Consider the following 24,217-nt stretch of genomic DNA (forward strand, 5'->3'; position numbering starts at 1 on the left):
TGGGTAATACTAATTCTGAATTACTGTTTTATCAGCTTCTTTTCTTACTCTCCAATTCTTAATACATGTACATGATTCCTTACTTGTTTTATTTTTCAGTGGAGGGGTCAGTAGTGTAAGATTTTGGATTTGAATGCTGACTCTAGGACTTCTTAATGTGGGACTTTGGGAAAGTTATAAATCTCTGCATTCTACCAAGACTATTCATGTATAAGAATAGTAATGGCACCAACTTGATACGGTTCTCATGAAGATTAAATGATCATACATGCAAAATGCTGTGCACAGTATCAGGCATACAGTAAAAAGTGCTCAACTAATATTAGACATTAACTCACTACTCATATTTCATATGTCTAATGAAAATGACATTTCGAAATTTTTATAAAGAAACACTCATAAGCTCATCACCACTGAGAGGAAATACACTGAAAAGATCATTGTTCTTTTTTATTAGTATTTTGTCAAATGTACTCTCATTATACTTGTAATCACAGGTAAATTCAATCTGCACTTTGGATGCTAAATTTACATAAGCATCTAACTTTCTATATTTAAATGACTATATAAGTAAGTGATCACTCATCAGATAGACTATATCCTGTCATCTTTCTTATTTTGTGATCTTTAGATTAATTAATGTATTTCCCAATTAAATGCATTTGATTAAATGATCTCATTAATGCATTTATTTGTCAATTTTAAGTTGAAAGAATCTAACAGAACATATCTATTTGTGACAAATTTGATTTAAAAATATAAAAAAGATAATGCACCTTTACAAATCGGGGCAGGTTGGCTCCAGGTTCCCTCATGTGTGCAAATAAGGAGAGCATCTCCTACCAGCAAGTAGCCTTGGTCACAGCTGTACAAGATTGACATTCCAGGAGAAAATCGAGGTATATTTCCACCAGTATGATTCCCATTGTGGATCTTAAATGGAAGTTGACATCCTAAGAAAGCTTAGACACCAATAAAAAAAAAAGATCTTTAATTTAGCCCAGAGAAACACACAGCCAGCACTATCTATGAGTGAAAGTGATACAGAAAGAAGGTAGGCAACAAGCCAACTAATTGGTATCTAGAAATATTTGTTCACCCAAACCAAGCAGCACTGAACAGAGATTTGAATGCCTATATATATTGTATACGATATGAAAAAAAATGTCAAAAGAAAAAACAGCTATGATTGCAGCCCACAACTGTAATCTATCAGCCAATAGTATTCTTTCCTTTTCCCTTTAAATATCAGAAAGGCAGTAGGTTAGACTACTGCCACACTCAAGGGTCACACACTCAAATGCCTATAGGAGTCAGAAAGTAAAGCCGCGAGATATGACAAATGAGAGAGTACCTGCTCTTCTAAAAATGACAGCCACAGCCCAATTCAAACAACTGATATCTTGCAGGAAAGCAAAGCGTTCCCTCAATGAATCACAGATTCACCACTTAGCTTGGACTGTGGAAATGGGTTATGCTTAAGACTACTGTGCTGGCCGAAGAAAACAGTTCTAATAAGCTGAACTCAATTCTTGGATTGCCAATTGTTTGCCTCTATTGTAGACAGTCCCTGATAGGACTAAAACTGCCAAATGGTAACTAAAATTACAAGAAAGTCAATTCAATGGGTTTGAAGGCCAGCTTCACTCTTCAGAGCACCTCAGGTTCTCTTATTGGCTGATATTACAGCTTTAAATATCAATTATCAAGCAATATTACTGCCAACATCTGCCAGCCTCCCAGAAAGTAGGTGCATTTTTCTTTTTCTAAATAAATGAAAATAACAAACTTTAGAGACATCATTAGTTTGAAAGATAACTATTATCCTTTCATGTTCCTTTTCTCAATACACTTATAAAGAAAAGGGTAAAAGAAAATCAGGTGAGAGGGTAAGGAGGTGTGTTATAAAACAATATAAAATAAAATACAATATAAAATTATATTGTTATAAAACAATATAATTCCCTTCGCTTTTACATGCTTTTCTTTAGGTAGAATGGCAAGTGCAGATTCAAAATCCTTTTCTTTATTTTATGCAATATCCCATAGTTTATTCCTTAAAATATCTTACCTTTTTTGATACAAGTTGGTATACCTGGCACCCATTTGTTATTGGTATGGCACTTAATCAAGTGACTGCCATTCATGAGGAAGCCAGGGTCGCAGGCAATGTTTACAGTGTCATTGTGAGAATAAGAAGGAGCTTTATTTAGTATCTGTCCATGTTTGACATCTGGATTAGGGCAGTGGGTCAAAGGAGGAGATTTTAAGCACTGTGGAGGAGGTCCACTCCAAGATCCATGTCCTTTAGAATTACTTATGCATCGTATATTTTTCTGTCCCAGAAGAGAGAATCCTTGGTCACATTCATAAGACACTTCAATTCCATATAAAAAATGTTCTGCCATTATACCGGTATGTCTCCCATTGTCGATCACTGGTGGAGGTTGACAGTGAATAACTGCAGGAGAGATTTAAGAAATTCTACTTCAGCTGGTACACCAAGGTGGACAGTCTTCTTTTGGGTACAAATAAAAGTATGCAACGGCATGTATTGCACATAACTATAAAATTATTTAGAATTCACAAACTGGATTATGCTTTCTTTAAAACAGGTTTATTAAATTTTATGATTATATGAGTAATACATACTCATTCCAAAAAATAAAAATAAATACAGTAAACTAATAAGGACAAAGGAATACAATTATGTTACCTTAACTAGAAACATATGCTATATGTTTTTTTTTTTAATCTTTAGCAATTAGCAGATATATGTCAAATATGCAGTTACTACTTCATAACTTTGTTTCCCATTGGCAGTGCTGACCAAACACTGTAAGATTTTTCTTATGTACACTGAGATAGAACACATAGATTGTTGTGGTAGTTATAGACTAGTTCTTCTGTGGCCTGGCCTCTCTGACCCCTAATACCCACACTGACAACTTTCATTCCTAGTTACCTTTACAGAGTGGAATCCTTTGAAACCAAGTACCATTCTCAGCATCCTGGCACTTCTGATAAGCATGTCCAGTCAGCCAATACCTAGAGAGAGATTATAATACATTTCCTCTTCCCAATATCACATCTCTGCAACTTAGCCTCCTTAAACTGCAAATACAGAAGGAACCCTAAATAAGAACTTTGGATGCGAAGAGTTAGAACCCTTGACCCTCCAAGCAAGAGAATTACTTTAGACTTAGAGTTGCTCACAACAAAGCCATTTCCATGTTAAGAAAAAAGTGAAAAGTCAGAGATACTAGACTATTGGAACCTCACATTCTCTGTGAGTGTGACAACGAGGAACTTCTAAAGGGAGTCACCAAGACAATTTGAGAGTAGAATTAGAGCATAAAACAAAGTGGAGACTCTCAGAATTGATTATCTCATACGCACCCATCTTGACAGGATGTATTAACTAGTATCACATGCGAATCAACTGGAAGCTCTTGAACATCTTCTCCCACAGGTTGACATGGTGCTTCTTGAGAAAGAACATTAGAATTACTCATACATGCTGATATCAAAGAGAAATACAACTCTGGGACTGAAAGTACCTTCACACCGAGGGGCAGAAGGACTCCAATTTCCTGAAGGCATACAGTGAATGGATTTGTTTCCCACAAGCAAGTAGCCAGGGTCACAGGTGTAGTCTACAGTCATCCCAGAGACAAAGAGAACCCTGTTTCCACCTGTATGCCGACCGTGGTGGAGCCCAGAAGGTGGCTGGCAGTCTAAAGAGAAAACTCCCCACATAAATGCCAACAAAAGTACATATACTCAAGAACATTAAGTATACAAAATTTGACAACAGACAATCTGAAACTTTTAAGCCAAAGATCACAAAGCTCTAATTCATTACCAAATGATTTCTGCTCTTTTGAAAGAACTAGACATCTTTAAACAGGTCCTCTCATTATCTACCTTGATTATATGTCAGATACAAGAGGCATTTACACAAAGAACATATACAACAGACATAGAACATTCTACCACAGAATGGAAGGAATGGGATAGTAACCTGTGCCCCTTGCCTTTTTCCATGACTCTAGTGTTCAGTGGGAGATAAGAATAAATAAGTAAATACCTCATTTTTCCCCATTGAGTTTTTACCTTTTTCACAAGCTGGTATTTCAGGATCCCAGGTGTTATTGGCTTTGCAACGAATCTGACTACTGCCCTTCAAAGTAAATCCATTATTACATATGATAGTCACACTGTCGTTGTAGAAATATGGGGCTTCCTTGCCAGATATCTGGTATCCGTTTACAACGTGGGCACGTAAGCACTGAACAGCAGGGAGGGAAAGTTTACAGAGAGGAGCAGGGCCACTCCAGATGCCCCTCTCTTGATGGTTGCTTGTACAACGGATGGTGCTCTCCCCAATGAGATTGAATTTTACTCCTTCCTCTGGCCCCGGGTTACATGTATAAGTGACTGTGGTTCCATATGGAATGTCTTCTGAGGAGCTTCCTGTGTGCTTCCCATTGTAAATAACAGGGGGTGGTGGGCAAGTGATTTCTGGAGAGATGAGAAATTACTGTAAAATTCTTTTGCAGTATTAGACACAGAAGAAGAGAAATGAAGCTGGTTATGAACTTGTTGTTACCATGTTTCCTGTACGATATTGGTGAGTTTTGATGATATGAGTTATTTAAAAATTTAATAGGTAAATTTTAAATGTAAATAGGTTTCATTTAAATAGGAAATATTTCTGTAATGGAAATATTTGTTAAAAGTGAATATGCACATCAATATCATATTATGAGGCATATTTCAGTAGTAAATTATTAATTAAAACATTTCTTCTTTTAACAACAATAGGCAAATAAAAGGCAAAGGGGCAGAGAATTAAGCTTTTTTGAGTACCATCTTTGTGCTTAGGTGATAGGATAGTTTAGCCATAAATATTTATTGTTGATTGAGCATCTACTTTTTTTTGGTTTTTCTTTTATTTGTTTTTTATTTTTCAATTAGAGTTGGCATTCAATAGAATTTTGTATTAGTTTTAGATGTACCACGTAGTGGTTATTTATATATTTTATGATATGATCCCCTGATTAGTCTAGTACCCACCTGGTACTATACATAGTTATTATAATATTATCTACTATATTTTCTATTCTGTACTTCGTGTTCTTGTGAGTATTTTGTAACTATTAATTTGTACTTCATAATCACTTCACCTTTTTTTGGCAGGCAATTTTCTCATCTATAGAGTAGGGATAGTACCATTTAATTGTAATAACTTTGAAGTCTGCAGTCTTGTGCTGACTTTACAGATGAGGGGCTAGAATTTCAGAGAATTTGTGCAAATTGCCTAAGATCATATTAAGCAGTAGAAAAGAATATGAGTTAAGATCCCAAACCAATTTCCTTTAACTCCAATAAAGGATGGTGGCTCATGTATTCATTGCTTTCTTCATCTTGTTATCCTAAATCACAAAAGAGAACCATCCACTAAATACACTAAATACATTAAAAAAAAAAGGTTGCAATGCTTTGAAATAGAAATATGTGACAGTAGAAAGAGAACAAAACTATACAACTATAACTGTTAACAAAATTAATAGAACAGAGCCTAATATTCTTTTTCCTACAATATAGCCTAAAAGAGAAATCTCCCAGGAAATGCATAGACCTCACATTATTTCAGGTTCTCCGTTATTTCTACTACTCACCTTTACAAAGACGAATCTCCATAAACCAAGGAATCTTGCCTCGACACAGCTGATAAACACTCTCACCTAACCGGTACCTAGAGACAGAGTCATGTCATTTTGCCAGGCGGGGACCAGTAAGCTCAACAGAGCTATAGGCTCAAATGCAGACTCACAACTTTCAGGACAAGAAGCAATAGGAACAAAAATGTAGCCAGCATCAGTACCATCCATTCATTTCATAGACATAGTTTCCATGCATGGGAAATAGCACGATCAACACTTCCATGAACACATAATAGGGAAGAGTCTTTGAGATAAACTCTTACACAGAGCCTGCAGTGTGCATTGATAAGCCAGAGACAGTACAAGCTGAGCCAGCACTCATTCACTCACCCTTCATCACAAGAAGAGTTAACATCCAGTCTAATAAATTGATACTGGGGTTTTCTATAGAGATGCTTTTCTATAGGTTCACACTCTGCCACTATGAAAAGAGACTAGGATGAGAAATCAACTCAAGACAACCTCAAAACCACAAAACGTCTACATTAAAAGCCTGGCACCTTTGCATTTGGGGGCAGTGGGTGTCCACACTCCCTCAGAGGTACAATGTATGGATTCTTCTCCTACCAGCACATAGCCAGGGTCACAGCTATATTTTATAGATGTTCCAGGGTCAAAGCGGGTCCTGTGTCTATCTTCCCTTTGCCCATTGAGAATTTTAGGAGGAGCTTGGCAAGCTAAAAGAAAGGAAGAAAAGTTTTCTTATATAACAACGAAAGGAAGAAACAACAAAGAAATTGCCACTAATGCTACAATTCTACTCTGGCGGCACTTGTATGGTATAAAATGTATCTTACAGTCCAGTTTTGGGTAATCTTAAAGCTCCGTTTCTTAATCTTTTTCTCTTTTCTGCATTTAGGCTGCTGTAGATTTTGTTCAGTTCCCACTTGATGCTCAATCTCCTTACTTGTCCCTTCCTTTCTAAAAAAATCACCTTGTATGCTTTTAATGGGAGATTATGATATATCCATGTGGTGGGGGCTTTTGCTGACTTCCCTTTTAAGAAAGCCCTATTAAGGTAAACAAGCATTAATTTTCCCTAAAGAAGTGGGCAACTTAATGGTCCCTAATGTTTTTCCCCAAGGATACTCCCACAAAATGAAATAATGGTTGGGGCAGTGTTAAGAAAGCCTTCTATATAATGTATATTCACTACACATATTTAGTAGAATTGATGGGACTAGGTACTAAAAAAAGTCTTGCTTAAGTCCACAACCCCTTCCTCTAACTCTTCAAAAAGATGAATCAGTAGCACTTTTTCTGAGTGTTAGAACACCCACCCTTTTCACAGACTGGTGGCAATGGCTCCCATCTGCCTTGGGCATTACATCGGATTTCCTTGTTGCCCTTCAAGGTGAAGCCAAACACACAAGCAAATACTACAGTGTCGTTATAGGAATACTGATCTTTCTCCCCAGATGATATTTGGCCTCTTAGGATCTGGGGAGGTGGACATCGAATTGTAGAAATACGAAGTTCACAGCGTGGGGCAGGGCCACTCCAGATCCCAAACTTCTGACTGTCAGCGGTACAATGGATGGTGTCCTCTCCAATCAGGATGAAGCTCACTCCTTCCTCTGGGTCCGGGTCACAAGTGTAAGTGACTGTGCTTGCATATGAAACGTTTGCTGAAGGGTTGCCTGTATGTCTTCCATTAAGAATGGGAGGAGGTGGTGGGCAAAGAATTTCTAGAGGAATTACAGAGAGAAATGACAAAATTGCAGCTGTGCTATAAAGAATGCCATGGACTTTGCTTGGTACCACACTCACCTCCTAGGTTCAGGGTCAGTGATATTTGAATTTGTAATAAGTCAATCATGGTAGCTACAGCAATACAATTCAAAAAGTATAATTTGAAACAATTCCTGAATATATCTACTCTGTTGATCCTTGGATTTCTTTTACTGAATATATGTTCTCCTTTATGTTCATGGCCTGGCTGGCAAGTCAACCTAGCTTTCAGAGAAAGAAAAGCCTAGGAACACTGTTTTAATTGAGTAAGCAGACACTAAAGAAGTAAATGAAGGATCTTCAGTTATATCCATTAAAGATGTCTAGGAGAGATCTTTTCTCTCTAAGCCTCTGTATAGTAATGACTAAATCAAAAGCTTTTAGTTAACCTGAGAATGCAGTGTCCTGCTGAACCTCTGACAAAGAACTAGCTGCAAATCACAGTTGCCTAACCTACCTTCACATACTGGAATCTTGGTCCATAAAGCCTGCTGCCCAGCAATTACACACTGACTAGAAGATTGGCCTTTTAATCGGTACCTGGAGACAGAAGGTGGTCATTCAGAACTATTAGGCAGTTGGTGCTGGGAACAATAACCTCTACTTAAAATCCAAGACAAATTCACTTAATTTGTGTGTACCAACTCTTATTAGCATCACTTCTCACAACCTCATCTCAGGTGTCCATTGATCCTCACACAGAAAATTTCATAGGTAACACCATGCACAGGTAAGCTAAATGAATTAAACCTCATGAATAAGCCCTCTGGATACTCACCTTTCATTACAAGAAAAGTTCACAACTGCGCCAACACCAAGACTTGGAGGCTCCTTTATCTGCCCATTGAGAAATGGTCCTGGAGGTTTACACTGTGCCTCTGAGGAAACATGCCAAAGATGAGCCAAGCAGGGCAAATAACAGAATAGCCCAAATTCTTAAAACTGATGGTATATTTAGGGTACCTTTACATGTGGGAATGACAGCACTCCAGTCTCCTGAAGACAAACAGCGAATGGTCTTTTCTCCGAGAAGCAAGTAACCAGGTTCACAGCTGTAAGTCACAGACAATCCAGGGACAAAGGGGCCAGCATTCTTTCCTGTGTGACGTCCATTGGGAATCAGAGGAAGTGGTGGACACTCCAGGGGGAAATCTTTACACACACACATTAGAAAAAAGGCCATCAGATGATTTAGTCTTTACAATTTGATTTTGATCTAAATTAATGTCACATGATCTATATAACCAGTCATTAGTAATTTCCAGCTTAGTCTTAAACAGGTGTGGTTTAATTGTATCCATTTTATTCCACAAATAGCACATTATTTTTCATTTTCAGTTACACTTTATGCTTTGCCTTGTGCAAAATTTCAGTTACCAAAAAAGTCCATTTTCACACATACTTTCATCCTACCCTCAAGCTGATTCTCTGTTCCCAAACTAACATGTTATTATTTAGGGAGGTTATTCTGCTAGATATTAATAACAGTTTTTTTGGATCTTACATGTGAAAATATATACATATATATTGGGTGTGTATATGTATATTTGCATATTATTCTATGCCTTGCTTCCTGTGCTTAATAATTTGTCTGTGAAATTTTTCCTTGTCAATACATATAGATCTATTTAAGTCTTTGTAAAGGATTAATTATTTTCCATGGCCACCTTATTTTGTGAATATCTTCAGATCTTTCAATCTCCATGATTATATATCTATAGACAGAATCATATTTTTCTAAAAATAGTTTATTCGCCTTGTTAATTGATTTATAATTGATCGATATTGTTTTTTATTTAAAAAATAAGTAGCTAATATTGATGGTCTAATTTTTGTCAAATATAGCCAGTCCCCATAATTATATAATTAAAATTCAGATTTAGATTTTAAAAAGAACCAAATCGAATTAAAAAAAATTTTAAGAACTTATAGTAGTTCGTATTCTCAATCACTTGATCTGAAATGTTATTGCTTAGAAGATTACTTGGGAAAATAGTGGATCCTTCGGAAAGTGTTTATAGAGGACACAGACAACAGGGCATCATTTCTGCCAGACTGTATTTGCAGCTATAAATAGATGAGTTTTAAACCCACTGAGTGTATTTTTGCTAACAGACCTCACATTTCTTCTCATTTTAACATTAATCTAGATGTATAGTTTTAAACCACCCAATTCGCACAGCACCAACAAACTCTGGCCCTGATCCTTGTGAGACTTCTTCCATTCAATTATTATGTATATTTAGTTACTTTTTCCCATAATACTTTAAAATCTTTGCTCTGTTGATGTTTGTTGAATGAACATTTATATCCCTTATGAAATAAAAAGCAACTAGGAAAACTATAATTCTCGCCCTTTCCTTTGCTTCCTCCCTCACCACCATTCCCACATCCACACTGTTTTTCCTTCAGAATGAAACAAAACTTGATCTGCACAGAAATGCAAGCCTCAACTTCCCAACTCAGTTTTATTTTCATTCTTACTCACCACTTTCACAAATTGGTAGTGGTGTCGGCCCCCACTTTTTATTTGCTTGGCACCAAACGGACTTGTTTCCTTTCATGGTGAAGTTGGTATTACAGGTAAATGTCACAAAATCACCATGTCTGTATGGTGGTCCAGACGATTTAATTTTGCGTCCCCCTGGTACTTTGGGCTCAGAGCAAGAAGACTTTCTGTTGTAATATTCACATATAGGAGCGGCTTTATCCCAGATTCCTTTCACTTGGTCTTTACTTATACAAAGAAGAGTTTTTTCTCCAATGAGGCGGAAGACAATTGGACAATTGTACCGTACCAAAGTATTAAGAGGTACGGGGCCAGAAGTATAACTACTCTGGCCATTTCTGATAGGAGGAGGAGGATCACAAAAAATCTCTAAAAAATAGAAAAGGAAATAAGTGGTGATATTGGTCATGACAATGAAAAGATTCAAATTTAGATTAAAGGCCCAAATATAGGTCATGCCATTTTTTTTCAGAAACAGTCTTAGAAATTTGTATAATTTACTTCTTACTCATAGTCCCTGCTTATTCCCAGGCTCCTAAATACTTACCTTTCTCTTGATCCTCAGCAAACAAAATCAATATAGGATTTATAACACCATCTTGACCAAACAGTGACAATGAAACAGTTTATTAAATATTTCTGAGTCCAATAAATTTTAATGACAAAACAAAAGGCAAGTAGCACCTGAAAATAATTGTTAATGACATGCTAATCACATAAGGGGAGGCACCGTGGACTAATGAAATTAATTCTCACTGTCATTCAATAGCCGTGTGACCTTAGGCAAGTTTTACTCTCTCTAAGCCTCAGTTTCCTAGCCTATAATATAAATCAAACTACTTCATAAGGTTGTATTGAAAATCCAGTGAGAGAAAAGTACCTGAAAGAGGCAAGTGCAATATCTGGAACACATAAAATTTTTGATGCCTGTTTCAAACACACAACTAGGGCTACAAGTGAAAGAACATTCTGTCCTGCTAAAGATACTGCAGCCTCACTACAGTCATTTGTCATCCTTTGATTCTGAACCCCTTTGAAAAAAGCACAGGAAATAATCAGAGGTTCATAATAATGACTTCACGCCCTTTATTTAATTGTCTCGATGGGCATGAAGGATATTGTTTATAGCTGGTAGATGCACAACTTTCCTGAATGAGTCTCAGAAAAAGAGAAAATTGGCAACCTTCAGAATATCTGGTTGATTTACCCTTAGCTCCAAGAGTTGCTTATCAATGGCAGATTTGGCATAAGAAGATATTTTCAAACCTTTTCGGCACATCAGTGCTACTCAGTTTCAGTAGGGGTAACTTTTGAGAGTCTTTATCTTAATATAGATAGAATATTCAATATAATATGTAGTCAACTGAATAAAATTAGTTTTGGTCTACATTCTAGAATAGACACAGAAGAGTGGCATATATGTGTTCAAAGTAGACATAGAATAAGATGTTATAAATGAAAAATGGAGGAGAACACACCGAAAATCAAGAGGCAAGATCCATACTTAATTATTTTTGCTTTCTACTCACGTTCACAGACAGGAAACTTATTACTCCAGAATACTCTCATTCCTTCTGAGACACACTGACTAGAAGATTTGCCATTTAACCGGTACCTTAAACAACAAGGGATAGCAAATCATCACCAGAACAAACCAATTCTCAGGTGCATGGAATTAATCACTTCTCTCAAGTATGTGGTATTAATGGGATCTATTTTTTAAGCATTTCTGATTTACGAAAAATGTCCAAGATTGTGAATTAGCTCAGATATGTGATGACTCCATACCAGGTCAAAACACAGAAAAAAAAAATCCTATGATCATATTCTTTTAAAAAATTCTTCCTTTTCTCTTGATATTTGGCAACCAAATATCAAGATCCTCTTGATCATTTAGAAGGGAAAAAACTCAGTTCCTAGTGAAGAAAATATCAAAGACTTTGTTCCCTAAGCTCACCACAAAGAACCCTTTTTACTAAGCCCCCATCATCTATTCATTCTCCATAACAGAAGCCTTAACTTTCTGACCCCAAATTTTGCTTTTTCAAATAATGAAAAGGACAATTCCCAGCTTTTGCTGGCCATGCACAATACATACACTTGGAAAAAAGCAATAGGATTTGCTGAGAAACAGAATTCTTGGTCATAAAGGTAAAAGGAGAGAAAAAAAATCAGAGAGAGAAAAAAATTAACTATCTTTAGAGATCACATTTTGCAATACTTAGCTATGAATCAGAGGTCTCAGTTCAAGCCCCGTACCCTCACACTCACCCCTCATCACAAACAAAGGAAACCTTTGCCCCTAGTTGAAGATTAGAAGGAGCCACCACATGGCCATTGAGAAGTTGCCTTGGAATGGCATCGCATGATTTCACTAGGAAAAAAGAGGCAAAGCTGGCACATGAAGAGTCAGAAAACAGTAGAGTTTCCTTAAGATGGAATATAGCTTTAGGCACCTTCACATTTCGGGGCTGAATGGCTCCAGGTTCCCAAGGATGTACACTGCATAGGGTTAGCTCCAATGAGAGTGTAGCCAGACTCACAGCTGTAGGACACTTCCTGTCCAATTAGAAAGAATTCCTTATCCACTTTGTTATAATTACCATGGTTGATTTGTGGAGGTGGTAGGCACCCTGAGAAAAGAACAGGACCAAAGGCCTTTTATTTCTGAAGTAAGAAGTTTCTTCGTTACAACCTAAGCCAACCTGGAGTTGGCAGGGGTGGAATAAACGTGGTCATGTCATTTCGCCTGTCTAAAGCAGAGAGGTTTTTGGGAGGTGGAGTGGGGCAAACATGCATTACTGTTTTTAGACTCAGTGAGCCATGCAACTATCTGCTTTCCCTATCTTGATCTCTGCCAGAAAACACTACACCCACTCACCATTTTCCATCCCATTTAATGAAATGATCTCAGATATTCTCTCAATAATATTGTCGCCAAGGGAACTGAGCTTTTGTAATATACTTTCACCACTAAAATCTACCTCATTTTTCCTGCTCCTCAAACCAGGTTAATGAAGATATCGAGCCTTGTGGGAGGGGCTCCCAATGTTGTCAGGTTTTTGTAAGTCAGACATTTCTCAATAAGAGCAGGGGAGAAAGGTAGACTTGGTGAAGAGACTCAATCTTAATTCTAGCTTTATTCCATAAAGGCTACACTTTTCAATATGAGAATGCAAAATAGCCAATAGGATTGAGCATTTATTTTATCTTCATTTAAATAAAATTTAATCAGGTGTATGTTTTAAAAAATCTCTAATCATTGGTTCTGGAACTATGTACCTTTTTTTTTTTGAAGAGCCTTCTAATGTCTCTAAAATATGGTAAATTTTTTACCTCTTCAACATTTAGATTTTATTTTGTTTTCAAATTTACTTTCAAATCCTTTAACTAGTATCCCCAACTACATATACTATCTTTCTCCTCCTCTTTGCCTAGCTACCATGTATCTATTCCTCCAAAAGTATAATTTTATTTCTAGATCCCCAAATTTCCAGTCCAACTCACCCTTGAAGCACCTCGGCAGTGGAGGATTCCATTTATTGTTTGATTGGCACCATACTATGTTGCTTCCTTTCATGATAAAGCCAGGCTTACACTTAAACATCACAGTATCATTTAAGAAAAATAAATGTCTAAATCCAGATTCCATAATTCCATTTTCAACTTTTGGAACTGGGCATTTGACTAAATTAATACACTGAGGGGGAGGGCTGCTCCAGATGCCGACTTGATTGTCTTTGCTGGTGCAATATATTGACTTCTCACCCACGAGGTCAAACAGCTTTTTCCCATTCTGTCCAACATGGCACCGATAAGTCACCACCATTCCATAGGTAAACTCACTACTGCTGCTGTAAAAGTCCCCATTGGAGATGGCTGGGGGTGATTCGCAAGGAATAGCTTTTGGGGGGTTAAGTGGGAAAAGAGAGAAGACATTTCAATGTTATACTTTCTGGGAATTTTGTCTTGAGTCTTGCAAATCAAGCTCCAATTTAGCCTACAATTAGCCCATATTGTTGAAATTGTGTATCCTTATCTCAAAGATGGTCCTAAATAGGAAGTAGCAAGGTCAGCAGGTATATGGAACTGCTCTGATGAAAACTCAAAAACTATGATCTGGTTCCCATCCCCAGTGTATAGATAAATTATGGTAGGAGGCACCTAAGGTGGCCTACATTTTGCATGGAATAAAGTGGGCAGTATATGATCTCATGGCATATATTAGTTTTAAGTATTTATTCACTATGAAATAACTTATCATCAAAGGAGAGTAGTCAAAGGAGAGTGTGGTGGGATTGGAGTCAGTGGAAGAAGATAAACCACAGCCCTATGACCAGAACTTCCCAAACTAAGTGTAACCCTCTTGGGTACTCATCTAATATCCCTCTTGGGATATTAAATGCCCAATATCCCTCTAGAAGGGGATAAGAAGAATTACATAGGGTGCAATAAAGGCATGATTTTACTCACATTCACAAAAAGGCATGTCCTTATCCCAGATTACAATATTGTCTGAGACAATGCATGTAGCAGATGAGTCACCAATAAGTCGATATCTAAAGACAAAGAGATGAGGAATCATCTCCTATCTAGATGGACATTTTAGGAATTCTTAGTTCTCTGTCCACTGAAAAAATGGCAAAGAATGGAATATCACGTGTGATAGGTAGTGGTGATAGACTAAGGACTCATACAAAAGATTCAACAATCGAAACCCAAATAAAATTTGACCTCCTGGTGGATATCATTGGAGATTTAAAACTGGAAGAAGAGTAGCCCAAGCTTCTTTCTCTTCTAGGGATCCTCTCTAGTGGGTAATCTCTTGAGCAGATCAGGACGGTTCCCTTTTGCTTATCTATTTTTAAGGGTAGGTGGCAATTACTCAGATGTCTTTTGGGAGACTGATGGTTCCTGGTTGAAACTACTGTTTTAATACCCATATACTGGAAATGTCTCCTGTCAACTCACCCTTTATCACAAGAATATGTAATTGTTGCCCCAAACACGATACCCATGGGTGCGTGGACAGAGCCATAAAGGAGTTCTCTAGGGCTCACACATGCTTTACCTACAAGGAAAAACAAAACAAAACAGGATTTGGGCCTGGGATTTGAGGTTCCTTTTGTGTTTTAGATCAAATCCCAACCTGACTGAACTTGCTGACTAGCCCATTTATGTTTATTAAAGAAATTTTTTTTTTTTGACATTTACAAAAATTCTATTTTCTAAAGGATCAGTTAACTCCAGAACAGTATTTGTTTAAGGCACATTCTCTATATTTCTGAGTGCATATGCAAAAATTACCTGTGGTCAATCATAATTTATAATCTGTATTTCCCCTTTTTATATTTTGTCAGTTGGTAGCATCATCTATCAAGTTCTGTAGCTTGAAAAAAAACCTTACACTCATCATTTTCTTTCTGTAACTCATTCTTTATCCCCTTCTTTCATTCAATCAGTCACCAAATTTTAGTGACTAATTCCAGAAATCCCTGTCCAAACCAGGTATTTTACCACTGCTGTAATCTCTCATTAGATCAGTGAGTAATAAAATTCATCTTTCTAACTTTGGTCTCCACTGGCCCAGTATATCTATGCACATCTACCACTGCACACATTATTTTTCATAGGCATAAATGTGGTCATGCCACTCCCTACAATTAAAAACTTACAATGGCTTATCATTGTTTATTGGGGAAAAATATATATGTGGCCCGTCACAATTAAGCTCCTAACCACTTAATCGACTTTTATTCCTCAGCGTGCACCTTATCTTCCAACCATATTGAATTATTCTAATTTCAAAAGACATCATTTTCATTCATACTTCTATACTTTGGAATATGTTGTTTCCTCTGCCTGTAATGCTTAGGTTTCCTTAATTCTCCTAGGTAGCATTTATTATTTACTTCTCTATGATCTCATAGAACTTGATCTCTATGAATAAATGAAATTATATTATAGTACAGTATTTGTTTAAAAGTCAGTCTTTACAATTAATATAGGAGTTTCTCAAAGGAAGGGACTAGCAGATTTTTAATCTCCCCAGCCCCATCAGCTAGCCTAAAGCTTCATACCTAATAGTTACTCAAAAATATCTCTTGAATTAAAAGGGGTAAGAATAAAGTGAAACTAATATTCCTTGTACACTAACTTTTAACCTCACTCTAGCACAATACAGAGCATAGAGCAAGTTCATGGAGATTATAGGTAAACAGAGTTAACTACCTGTGATGATTTAACCTCAATACTCAACACCCTTAAGAGTAAAAGAAAACAGAGAACCCAGGAGCCCCCTTAGTTTGAGATTTGCTAGTCTTTTATCTTAAAAAATAATAGGTTTGCCTATAGAGATACACTAATAGATTCAAAGATGCCTCTATTACAGATTACTCACGTTTACAGTATTCCTGAGCATCTGACCACTTGGAGGTCTCTAGGCAGTTGATAAAAAACGACCTCTTGATATACCCAGGAAGGCATTCATATTCCCAAGATGTCCCAACAGCAAACTCAGACTTATCACTCTGAATTTTAGGTTTAGCAAAAGGATAACTTGGCAGGAACTTACACTGACCTAGAGACAAAGACCATAGGAATATCAAAAGTAAGAGAGGCTAAAACTTCTACTCTGCCAATTACTCTGGCAACTTTGACCTTTAAGAAGTAAGCCTAAAATGGGCAATATTTTCTGGGACAAAGAACATATATCTTGCACTATAGCTGCATATACAGAAAAATAAGCCCAGAAATTCAGACGTTTTAGGACAGACATCAGAGGAAGACCTAGAAAAAGTTATTTTTCATAAAATTCCATAAAGACCCTAGAGTTGTTCCATTTTCTTACAACCTCATAAATAAAAACTAAAACCTTATAATAAAAACTTTTCTGGATGGCACAGGAAACTAAAGTACATCAGAAATCTTATAAGTTCAGCACACGTATGATTTTCTACAATTACTTTAATGTATTAACATCACTCTCTTAATCATTAAAGGTTTAGGCTCTAGCAATAAGAAAATGTTTTTTTTTATTATTCTTCATTATTATGTTCAATTAACATAGTAAAATAATATGCCCCCCAAAGAGAGCTTGGTAAATACTTTCTGATGGGTACTAGATAAGAGGAATTAGTCATTTAAAGAGAGCTCCCTGTGATTAAAAATAATTTTAAAAAGATAATAATAATAATAATAATAATAATAGTAATAATAAAACAAATCTTATCCCAAGAGATGGGTAAGAAACTATATCACCCACACACTTGATAATATACTTGAAAAAGCCATTTTTCTAGGTACGAAAGAGAGCCCAAATTTTAATGGCAGTTTATTTGAATATTGAATTTATAAATCTCTTACCTTTTCAAACAAGTCTAAAACAGGTACAGGTGAATGTCAAAGAACACACATGGACTAACTGATATAGGCAAACACAGAGCTTCCAAGGTTGTAGCCAGACCCAGCCTTTCTGTAGCCCAACACTTCTGTTGGAGAAGTTGTATAGAGTGGATCAAAGAAAAGCCATCACTTTTGGGACCCAGATCTCATTGTAGGTCTCCTATTTCTTTCCTCTACTCCTTCGGTTCCCTCCATTAACACCTACAAATGTCTCCAAATGCATGCCTATGCAAAACAGCAAAACTGTACAGGGAAAGTCAGGGTTTGACCTCAGCGAAGGCCAATTCACAACCTTGACATTACTTGTGCCAATTCATCTTAAGCAAGTGGTTTAACCAGCAATTCTCCAATGTGAATAAAGACAATACCAAATAATTCTCCAGAAGCTAAAAAACCAATTTAAGTCCACAAGATTTAATAAGGAGCAGTGATGTGGACCAGGATGGAACTGAGATCTTGAAGCAGCAAAAGCAGAATGGTACTTTAGAACACGACCTTCTAAAGTGATAGGAAGTAAGAATAATACTTTCTGGATGAGAAATAATGGAAATTTGAATTCGCAGTAAGGAGACTTGGGAACTCTCTTTCCTTTAAAGGACACTATCTCTCATTAGTATTGAATTTGCCAAAATCCCAGGTCACAGGACAGAATTTCCAACAATCATGTTCTCTTCCATCTCAGAAAATGGAAAAGTTCATGAATCATGAAGTAATATGAAATTTCTTAAGGGTTATTGCACCCTCTTCACATGTTTCTAAAATCAGAAATAAAAACGAGAGTAGATAATGACTGAGTTTAAAATAGAAGATAGCAAGATATTCACATATACATCCCTCATACCATGTTAAAAATTAACTAGGCAAAGCAATTTCTAGAGAACAGGAATACATTTAGCTCTTTCGTTTAGCTTTACCTGGATTGGCTTAGAAATTCATTTGAAATGAATGAAAAAGAAATATAAAGAAGAATAAAACTGAAAGGTCAGGAAGCAGGTAGAAGGAGAAATTATTATTGAGAATGAGATTATAATCAAATGCCTTAACACTGGATTTCCTGGCTATTTAATCATTTTTTTCCCCTCTTTAATTCTCCCACCCCCACTTCCACCCCTGACCCATGGATGTTGCCATTTCTCCTTAAAAACTGGATCTCTGAAGGCGGGGCATCCCCTCCCACACGCTTGCTGCTTGCAGCAGGGGCCTGGTGCACCCGGGGCCTGGTGCACCCGGGGCCTGGTGCACCCAGGGTATGGTCCATGGCTCCACCTGGGGCGCAAACCCAGGACCTTCTGCGTGCAAAGCAGACATGCTAACCACTACACTATGGAGCCACCCTTATTTAATCATTTTTGAATGACAGTTATGCATATTCACCAAGGTATTGTCTTAAGCACAGGAGATGCATCAGTAAACATTAGAGACAAGGTTCTTACGCTCATGAAATTTATATTTCAATAGAGGGAGACAGATCATAAATAAATATCAATCAATCAATAAATGGTATGTTAAAAAAATAAACAGTGATGTGTCTAAATGTAATACGCCAGAAGGAGGAGAGGATAGGATGGCATACCACTTCAGTTATGATAGTTAAGGAAGCCTATAAAGAGGAGCCATTGAGTTGTGACTGAAGGATAAGAAAGAGCCAGCCAGGCAAAGTACTGGATAAAAGCAATTTAGGCAGAGGCCTAACAACAGGATGGATTTGCTATGCTTTAGGGACAAACAGAAGGCAAGTGTGGCTGGAATGCAGGGATCAAAACAATGTCATGAGATCAAGTTAGGCAGCTCAGCAAGAGGCATCCTAGGGCTTCTTAGTAAGGTGTCTGCATATTATCCTGAGTGGAAGTCATTGGAAAGTTTAAACAGGAGAGTCACATGCCCGATTTACTTTTCAGAAAGAACAGTCTAGCAATTAGGTGGAGAGTGGACTGGATTTTTATTTTCGTCAGCAGGGAGTGCAGTCTGGAGGTTATTGTACTTGTTCGGGGAAAAATAAAAAATGAGGCTTGGACCACAGAGAGACAGTGAGAAGTGGATGATTTTGGAATGTATTTTAAAAGTGGAATTGTCAAGCATTTTTGCTATATTGGATGTGGGGCTAAGAAAATAGGAGGATTCAGTAATAACATCTAGGCTTTTGACTTGAGCTACTTGGTTGATGGTAACATCATATACTAAGATGGGAAAATCTGGGAAAGGAACAGTTTTTGTATCTTGTTTTTTGGGAAGGGTGTGTGTCGGGGTGGAGGGGTAGGATGTTGTAGGAACAGAATTGGTTCCATTTTACACTTGGTATATTTGACGTACTTACTGGGCCTCCAGATGGGAATGCCAGGTAGGCAGCTGGATGTCTAAATTTGCCACTCAGGGGATAGGTCAGGATTACAGATAATAAATACGAGTCATTAACATATATACATGAATTAAAGCTATGAGACTGGATGAGGTCTCTTAGGAAGAAGGTATTGAAACAAACAGAAGAGGTCTAGTGTTGAGCTCCAAAACCCTCTAATATTTAGAGCTAGGGCAAAAAGGACTAAGAGTGAACAGAGAAGGACAGAAAAAAAAGGTAGGAGTGTCCTGTCTTGGAAAATAAGAATAAAACTGTTTCAAGAGGGTGGAAGTATTTAACTTTTGCTGAAAGACTGAGAAAGATAAGAACATAAAAATGACCATTAGATTTGCCAGGTTGAAAGTCAGCTATGAGGATGGTGGAGAAAGAAGCCTGTCAGAAGTGGGTTAAGGAGATAAAGAAATGTGAACAAGAAGTCAATGGGAAGTTTCACTGAGAAGGATGAGAAGAAGGGCAGAAAAATGCAGTTCCTTTGGGTTGTGAGAAGTCCCCTTTCCTGAATAAAGGATGTCTGGGGCTTATTTAACGGCTGGTGGGGATGATCCATCAAGAGATTTAAATGCAAGGATGCAAGGCAGGGGATATCTGCAAGTAAAGTCTTTGCAAAGGCATAAGGAGATGGAATGTGATCATGAATATAGGAAGAGGAGTTGACTTGTCAGCAGAAAGGGCACATTTTCCATTGTTACAATAGGAAAAGAACATTCTTATTGAACTAGTTACATGCTAGTGCTAGGATTCATTAGGCAATAAGATAGATAAAAGTCTTGTTCCCCTGGAACTTTTATATTCCAGTGAGGACACAAACACAAGTAAATAAACAAACAAGAAGGTTTCATATGAGGATAGGTGCTCTTTGGAAAATAGAACATGGTTATGGGATAGAGAGTGACTCTGGGTACAACTGCTTCAGATTAAAAAAAAAAAAAAAAGAGCCACGGTGGAGCTGAGATCTGTCCCAGAAAGAGACAGGCAAGGGATGATCTATAGGAAGAAAATTTCAACAGAGGGAACACCGAGTGCAAAGGCTAACCAAATGTGAGTGTGTTCAATGGAAAGAAAGCCGTTGTGGCTGGAGCAGAGGGAATGAGCGGGGAGGACAGAAAATTTCAGAGAGAGGCAGAGGCCTGTCATCAAGGATAAAGGGTACTGATTTCGTTCTAATGTGATAGGAAGCCCTTGGTAGGTTTTAAGCAGGAGAGAAAGGATCTGATTTTGGGTGGAGGTAGATGATTAGAAAACCAGGAGATTCCTATTTGATGATTTTGGCAACAGTGAAATTTAAGAGTACAGGAGATTTGAATCAGTTTATACAAATAGACAAAAGGAAAAATGGGGAAATACTCTAAGTTGGAAATCTGCTTCCTATATGACTGTGCTCCCAGCAGTTTGAACTGTACACACTTGCTTTAGAATTTTCCAGAGTGCTTTTTAAACCTCAGCTTTCTGGGCCACAGCTCAAATCTGTGAATCTCTGGAGGATGAGGTGGAACCCAGTAACCTATGTTAAAAAAACAGGTGCCTCAAGAATTTCTTTAGCAAATTCATGGGCAGGAACTGGCCAAGAGCCAAGAAACAGTCTAGGGAGGGTACACAGTAGGAGCAAAATACAGGATGGGGCATAGGCAAATTATGAGCTAAGAACCATGGGGCGACAGTCAGGGAAGATGGCAAACAGTACAGCCATGATGGGAAGCAATGGGGAATCTGGAGGGGCATGCTTATGTGAGATCCTATTACAAAGGGCTGGAAGACATTTGATTTATTTTTTGATCCCACAGACAGTAGGAAACCCTTTTAGATTTTTGAGCAAGGGAGTAGAATGAAAAAAGTATATAGTTATCAAATTTTGGTTTTCACTATTGTAAAGGGTAAAGACTGGTACCAGAATGACCCGTAAGAGAGGAGGTTGTTACCCAGGTAATCATAATGCTTAGGTTTAAAATTTGGTGCAAGAATGATAATACAAGCAACAGAAGCACATTAGTTCTAACAGCTGGCAAACAGGTAGACCTAGTCTTTCATGTGTTTGTAGTAAAGTGACCTAGAGGGTGGTCCTTTTCTGGTACTTGGAGGGGGTGCTCTGGCATACTTGGAGGGGTTCATGAATTGGCAGGGCTGGTGAAGAATTTGATTTTCAGTCGATAATAGCCTCTCTGAAAATTTAGAAATAGGGATGCAAGGCACTGTGGAACTGCACCCTGCAGAGGTGTTAGAGAAAGTTATGAATGTGCATTTGTTCAAAGGGAGTTAATATAGAGGCGTGTGAGACAGATGAAGGTAATCGTTTGGGGAAATGCTCAACTGAAATATTCAAATATTCAGTTAGAGAAAGTTGTGAATGTGCATTTGTTCAAAGGGAGTTAATATGTAGGCGTGAGAGAGATGAAGATAATGGTTTGGGGAAATATTCAATTAAGAGTCAGGAGAAAGTTAAAGTCAGGAAGCAGACAAAATAAGTTGTAATAGAACCAATGTATGCAGTTTCTCTTAGCCAGCTGGAGAGGTTAATCTTAAATGCTGGCTCCATAAAAACAGGTCCATGCAGTAGTATTATTGATATGCAGTAGTAACAACTAACATCTAACTGTCATTTGACAATTTCATCTGCTATTCAGGACAGCTCAGTACGTGGTAAGGCAGTTTATCGCTAGCTTCATTTCACAGATGAAGAAACTGAGGATTAGGGAGCTAAATGACTTGCCAAAAGTCACCCAGTTATTGAGGTCTGCATACAGTAAACTTCTTAATAAACGAAGAATTCACTGTACCCTGAAGGTAATTAGAAAGTTAGATCTATCTTATTGCAAGAGACTCTAATCTTAACGAACTGTAATATTTCTTTAAAATTACCCCAATCAGGAGGGGGGGGAAGATTATAATAAATGTCAAATGAGACCTTCTGGAGCCCTCATCATTACAGAAGGTAAATAACGCAAAGACAACTGTAGTTTTAATGCACGTCTCAACTTTTCTTAATTACTCCAGGAGTTTATCGTTTAAGATCTCTTTAACAACATCACATCAAGTCAACTATATACATCAAAAAATATATATACACATATACATATATACATACATATATACATATATACATATATACATACATATATACATATATACATATATACATACATATATACATATATACATATATGTGTATACACACATAGATACACACATACAAATATATAAATATATATCTTATATACATATATAAATACATATATACATATTCATTACACACACACACACACACACACACACACACACACACACACACACACACGTACATACATAAATGAACCATGCCTGGGAACCAGACATTATTCTTACTCAGGGAAGGAAGAAGGAGGATCTGCTGCTTTTACTGGGCAGGAGCGAGTTCAGAGGTTGCAGAAACTCCCGTGCCTAGAGGAGCGTGCTGCGGTCTTTGCGCCAATCAAGGGTAGTTTTTGTTTACGTGGCCACCGTATCTATAGCAGACCTCCGGGGGGCGAGAGCGAGGAGCACCTGCTGAGACTCGGGGGCTGGGAACCCGGAGAGGACAGACAAGCACTCCACCTGCCACACGAGGTAGATCATACAGTGCCCCTCTGTGATGCAGCCTCTAGTTCTGGTAGTTCCAGCCCGGGGAGGCGCAAGTGAGGACATTAAGAACCAAGAAATCGCGGGAGTCCCCCCAAACGAGCGAGTGGCAGGCAAGCATCCAACACTGTCCCCGCCTTCTCGCTTTAAACTCTGCTTTGCATCGGGGCACGGAGGCCATCCCTGCCCCAGACGTATCCCTACCTTTGCGCTCCGCCTCAACGAGGACCCCTGGCGTGACGAGAGCCAAGGAAATCCAGAGCAGGCCCGCGGAGCCCATGCCACGGCGGCAGCCCCAACGGCGAGATGCGTTTCGAGACCCTCGAGCCTCCGGCAGCTCCGGAAGAACAAGACTGGAGCAGGAGGCAGCTGCAAGCAAGGGAAGGTGGGCCCTTAAATAGTGTCTGGCACCACGTGCTAGCTTTGTGCGCACACCTGCAGACTGTCTGGGGGCGGGTCGCTCGTCCGGGTGAGGGTGGCCTAGGCAGCGAAGGGCGGGGGAGCAGAGAAACTCACCCAGTCGTCGTTGGCTCAAACTCTAGCCCTCCGTGCAGTGGTTTTTCCAGCATTTTGACTGTGCAGCAAACTCAGTGAGTCCATATTTGCCTCTCTGGAGAACTGAAACAAAAATTTCACAAAATAGTAACCACCCTTACTAATTTACAATGATCTAACTATCCTTCCCATCCATTTCCTTCTCCTTTTCTAGTCTTTTTAAAAATTCTGGCTTGGAATCACTAAATTCATTTTAACCCTCAGCTTGAAGAAACAGTTTAATGATTCAGTTTACCTAGAAACAGTTTACCTAGGAAACTTAGGAACAGCAGCAACTTCTACTATGTTCTGTTTATTTTGAAATAATTCCTACAGAAAAGTGGTAAGAATAATACAAAAAATATA

General features: G+C 37.9%; 1 protein-coding gene across 3 annotated transcripts in view; it reads right to left on the bottom strand.

Moving 5' to 3' along the window:
* The window catches only part of CR2 (complement C3d receptor 2), a 32,951-nt gene extending 9,286 nt beyond the window's left edge, over window positions 1-23,665 (bottom strand). Inside the window, exons 1-22 of one of the 3 annotated variants that reach the window (XM_011385744.2) lie at window positions 23,522-23,665; window positions 16,370-16,549; window positions 14,941-15,040; window positions 14,443-14,528; window positions 13,477-13,872; window positions 12,426-12,602; window positions 12,241-12,343; window positions 11,499-11,584; window positions 9,949-10,338; window positions 8,424-8,612; window positions 8,239-8,338; window positions 7,918-8,000; window positions 7,010-7,417; window positions 6,230-6,406; window positions 6,060-6,150; window positions 5,685-5,761; window positions 4,117-4,524; window positions 3,561-3,737; window positions 3,400-3,487; window positions 2,966-3,048; window positions 2,072-2,461; window positions 777-962 (exon numbers count right to left, since the gene is read on the bottom strand). In XM_011385744.2, the coding sequence (XP_011384046.1) occupies window positions 777-962; window positions 2,072-2,461; window positions 2,966-3,048; window positions 3,400-3,487; window positions 3,561-3,737; window positions 4,117-4,524; window positions 5,685-5,761; window positions 6,060-6,150; window positions 6,230-6,406; window positions 7,010-7,417; window positions 7,918-8,000; window positions 8,239-8,338; window positions 8,424-8,612; window positions 9,949-10,338; window positions 11,499-11,584; window positions 12,241-12,343; window positions 12,426-12,602; window positions 13,477-13,872; window positions 14,443-14,528; window positions 14,941-15,040; window positions 16,370-16,549; window positions 23,522-23,597 (4,051 nt within the window). In that variant the 5' untranslated portion in view covers window positions 23,598-23,665. The remainder of the gene's footprint in view (window positions 1-776; window positions 963-2,071; window positions 2,462-2,965; window positions 3,049-3,399; window positions 3,488-3,560; window positions 3,738-4,116; window positions 4,525-5,684; window positions 5,762-6,059; window positions 6,151-6,229; window positions 6,407-7,009; window positions 7,418-7,917; window positions 8,001-8,238; window positions 8,339-8,423; window positions 8,613-9,948; window positions 10,339-11,498; window positions 11,585-12,240; window positions 12,344-12,425; window positions 12,603-13,476; window positions 13,873-14,442; window positions 14,529-14,940; window positions 15,041-16,369; window positions 16,550-23,521) is intronic. The other 2 variants (XM_011385743.2, XM_023526271.1) reach the window with 2 other exon arrangements.
* Between the last annotated feature and the right edge of the window lie 552 nt (window positions 23,666-24,217).

Source organism: Pteropus vampyrus, unplaced genomic scaffold (assembly GCF_000151845.1).
Source record: "Pteropus vampyrus isolate Shadow unplaced genomic scaffold, Pvam_2.0 Scaffold773, whole genome shotgun sequence".
NCBI classification, from domain to species: domain Eukaryota; kingdom Metazoa; phylum Chordata; class Mammalia; order Chiroptera; family Pteropodidae; genus Pteropus; species Pteropus vampyrus.